General features: G+C 60.6%; 1 protein-coding gene across 1 annotated transcript in view; it reads right to left on the minus strand.

Moving 5' to 3' along the window:
- LOC112403731 (uncharacterized protein CXorf49 homolog) overlaps window positions 1-3,998 on the minus strand; it is a gene marked incomplete at its 3' end in the record, with an annotated part of 5,387 nt that extends 1,389 nt beyond the window's left edge. Inside the window, exons 1-3 of the mRNA XM_024751711.1 lie at window positions 3,974-3,998; window positions 1,804-2,171; window positions 46-1,029 (exon numbers count right to left, since the gene is read on the minus strand). Of these exons, the coding sequence (XP_024607479.1) occupies window positions 46-1,029; window positions 1,804-2,171; window positions 3,974-3,998 (1,377 nt within the window). The remainder of the gene's footprint in view (window positions 1-45; window positions 1,030-1,803; window positions 2,172-3,973) is intronic.
- Window positions 3,999-4,242: the final 244 nt, after the last annotated feature.

Consider the following 4,242-nt stretch of genomic DNA (forward strand, 5'->3'; position numbering starts at 1 on the left):
GGGGGGGGGAAGAGTGGGGAGAGAGGAGGAGCATGGCCTACTCACCTGGCCCTTTGGGGCTGGGTCTCTATTTGGGTCCTTATCTTCTCCCGCCACCGCCTCAGACTCCCTTGCCCAACTGACCACGGATTTCTTCCCAGCGCCGCTGTGCTTGGACTGTTTGGTTCCCGAAAGGAGTAAGGTATAACTCTTGGGTCTCCCAGGCTGCGGAATACCAGAGATTGGGGGGAAGGTGGCCGGTTCCACGGGAGTTGCCGAGATTCGCTGCCCCCGGGAACGGAAGGTTCCCCCCAGGGCAAGTTTGCATGCTCCCCCGACGGATTTCTTCTCCTGGGCTCCGTTCTTCCTAGGAGTGACCCGCGGCAGGCCACCTGCAGCAGCAGCAGAAGCAGAAGCAGAAGCAGCAGCAGCAGCAGCAGCAGCTCCCGGGTAGCTGGGCTTGCTGCCCCCCTTCCCCCACAGCACGCTCTGCATTTTCTTAGGGGAAGAGATGCCCTGCTCTCCCACGCCCTGCCTTTCCACAACCGAAGAGAGTCCTCGCGGAGCCGAGGACAGGGCAGAGCCTGTCACGTGAAGGAAGTTCTCCCTGGCTTGGAACTTTGAGTGTCTGGGAGTGTTCCCGGGATCCTTGGGTCTGCTGGGCTTGGCCTGGCCTCCTCCTCTGGGGTAAGTGCTCACCGTCATCAGCTGTGTCGCACTGAATTCATCTGAGGACTCGGAGTCGGACAGCAGCCAGGCCAGGCCTTCTGCGGAGCGCCGCTGGTGATCCGCAGCCACGTTCAACCTATGCTTAGTGCCTCTCTTAGGGTTCCCCAAGGCCCGGCCCGCTTCAGGCCTACCGAGGTGGAGAGGGCCGGCTGGAGCCGTCAGCGCCTGCCCACAGCTCCGGCCGGGCGCTCCTCGACTGACGGGACCTGCCATGAGGCGCATTATCCACACGGTGGACTCTTTGAAGGCAGTGGAGCTCTCCGGGGACGGGTATCTGCGGGCGCCCATCACGTCCTGGTCGGTCAGCTGCTGCAGGTTGGCCTCCTCGGCATCCTCAGACTCCTCGATCAGGTCCAGGAGGTCCCTCGTGTGGTAATCTGGGGAGCCAGGTCCGCCTTCACGGCCCCACAGCACCGGCCCTCGCGCTTCCAGCATCTCCCGCTCAGACTGGAAGCCCTCGGGGTCCGGGTATCTGCGGACGCCCAGCACGTCCTGGTCGGTCAGCTGCTGCAGGTCGGCCTCCTCAGACTCCTCGATCAGGTCCAGGAGGTCCCTCGTGTGGTCATCTGGGGAGCCAGGTCCGCCTTCGCGGCCCCACAGCACCGGCCCTCCCGCTTCCAGCATCTCCCGCTCAGACTGGAAGCCCTCGGGGTCCGGGTATCTGCGGATGCCCAGCATGTCCTGGTCGGTCAGCTGCTGCAGGTTGGCCTCCTCAGACTCCTCGATCAGGTCCAGGAGGTCCCTCGTGTGGTCATCTGGGGAGCCAGGTCCGCCTTCGCGGCCCCACAGAATCGGCCCTCCCACTTCCAGCATCTCCCGCTCAGACTGGAAGCCCTCGGGGTCCGGGTATCTGCGGACGCCCAGCATGTCCTGGTCGGTCAGCTGCTGCAGGTTGGCCTCCTCAGACTCCTCGATCAGGTCCAGGAGGTCCCTCGTGTGGTAATCTGGGGAGCCAGGTCCGCCTTCACGGCCCCACAGCACCGGCCCTCCCGCTTCCAGCATCTCCCGCTCAGACTGGAAGCCCTCGGGGTCCGGGTATCTGCGGACGCCCAGCACGTGCTGGTCGGTCAGCTGCTGCAGGTTGGCCTCCTCGGCCTCCTCAGACTCCTCGATCAGGTCCAGGAGGTCCCTCGTGTGGTCATCTGGGGAGCCAGGTCCGCCTTCGCGGCCCCACAGCACAGGCCCTCGCGCTTCCAGCATCTCCCGCTTCGACTGGAAGCCCTCGGGGTCCGGGAAGATGCCTCCGCCCTCGCCGCTCCGCGGCTCCCCAGGCTCGGGGCCTGGGTCGGGTCCCCGAGGGATTGCGGGGCCGGCCACGCGGACGCTGGCCCGCTCCCTGACCTTTGGGCGGACACGCCTTCTCCACACAGACACCTCATCCGGGGAGCTCATGTCGCGACCTGGGCGGCCCCGGAACCGGGGCGACGGTCGATGGCCCGAGTCGCAGTCGCGGTCAGGGCGGGCTAGGGGGGAGGCGCTCAGAGGGCAGCGTCATCCACCTGACGCGCCGCAGGAGCTCGCCTTAAAAGAAAGGACGTGCCACTTTCAGCGCGCCTCCCACGCCCGCGGAGCAGCCTCCTCATTGGTCCGGCCCCCGCCAACCAGTGGGTGCCTTGTTCGCCCGCCCCCTTGAGGCCTAACCAATGGGGTCGAGGGCCTCTGGTTTGCTCGCAAGCCCGTGGGCGGTCCGGGCAGTTGGCTGGTGAAGAGGATGGTGGGAGTGCCTCCCTCTCTCAAGCCTCTGGGCCCGCCTCCTCCTGTCCGGCCTCCCCTTTCCGGTTAGAGTCACAGCTGTGAGTCTCCAGTTCCCATCTGTAGAGGGGGTCGAGGGCGTCGGGGAGTGAGGGCGCCGGGATCCAGGGGTGGTGAGGATGAAACGTCAAGATGGAGGCGCTGGATGCCTAGCACGCGCCGAAAGCATTTGCCAGCCTCCCTTCCACCGCAAGCCTTACGACCCAACAGGAGAATGGGCACAGGAGTCCCGCAGTCAGTGATCAGGGGTCGGCCAGAGAGCAAAGGGATCGTATTTTCGTTCTGTAAGGTCTCTGTCTCAACTGCTCCATCTAATGTGGCTCAGCAGACGTTATTGGCAGGCGGGTTTGGCGCATAGACTTGGGGTTGGCCTCGCTCCATCAGCCCTTCGCTCTCTCTGAGGCAAATTCAAAGAAGAGGAAATCGCAGTGGCCAGTTACACCCCAGAAGATGCTCCCCACCGCTGATCCTGGAGATGTGAACTAAAACCACGAATCGGGTTTCACACACTAGGTTGACAACCTTCAAAGAGCTTAACCATTCCGAGGGTGGGAGAGGTTAGGAGCAAACCCCTGTGGCGGTGGAGCAAAAGACCCATTTGGGAGGTAATTTGGGAGAATCCATCGAAAGCAACTTAGTGCCGGCCCGGACTCTGTGCCTGGCACTCTTCTAAGCGCTGGGCATAAATAATAATGCATCCGCGTGACACGCCTTTAACTATAGTACCAACTATTACTGGCCTCTTACCGGTGAGGAAACAGGCACTGAGAGGTTCGGCCACTGGCCCAAGGTCATTCGGCTCGTGGGGATCAGCGGCAGGATTGAAACCAATCAATCTGACTCCAGAGTCCTTGCTTTTAGCCCAAGATCTTTAAAAGGAAGGAAAAAAGAATCTATTTCCTCTATGCTCCTGCAAGTCCGCTGCCTGGTACTTCTTCCGGAGACACGCTGGTACCTGTAGTGTACAAGAACACATGCACAAGGGTGTTGGTGACGGGAAAAACTGGGAACACTCCAAATTCCCGTCAGTAAGGAAATGGATGAATGCAACGTGGCTTAGCATCCAGTAGCATAAAGCGTGGCAGTCCAACGGAATGCATCAGGCCATTCTCACAGCTTTCGAAAGCATCCGCCTGACTTCAAACTGCAAGTTGCAGAACGATGGCTTTGGATTCACATTTGTAAGTTAAATCACTCGCGTGCGTGGGCACACGCACACACACCAGTCAATCCTATGTAATATATGAGAATTCATTTAAGTATATGTACAAGTATGTTTCAAAGTTTTGAAGGACGCACAACCAAGGCCTACCAGTTGTGATGGCGGTGGGTGTGGATAGCCAGGTGTCTCTCAATTTTTCTTGGAACTGTCAGTTCTCAGCTCCCCTGAGCTGAGCAGTACTGATGTCTGGGGAGTGGTGCCTCCCTTGGTTTCTATACGGCCCATGGGTGTTAGAATTTCCCTTGTCTGCCACCCAACTCCTACTCTGACACCGCTCCATTCCTCCCATACCTTCCTTCTGCTCCTTCCCGTTCATACTCCTCTGTCTTCAGTCACCTCTCTCTCCTGCATCCTGCTCTGGCTGACGTCCTGGGGTGTCTGAACCCCTGTTGCCTGTGGAACTCAAAGGCCCAGTTTTCTGGGTCTGCACCTGAGAAGCTGGCCATGCTGGGGAAGTTTCAGAGCAGGGGAGATTGGGTGCACCGTAAATCTGCAATCCTCCTCCTCGAGCCTGCCCCCGATGGTGCCTGCCCGTTTGTGGATACCGCCCGCTTCCACTT

This window comes from Neophocaena asiaeorientalis, unplaced genomic scaffold, assembly GCF_003031525.2.
Source record: "Neophocaena asiaeorientalis asiaeorientalis breed wild unplaced genomic scaffold, Neophocaena_asiaeorientalis_V1.1 scaffold1672, whole genome shotgun sequence".
NCBI lineage: Eukaryota > Metazoa > Chordata > Mammalia > Artiodactyla > Phocoenidae > Neophocaena > Neophocaena asiaeorientalis.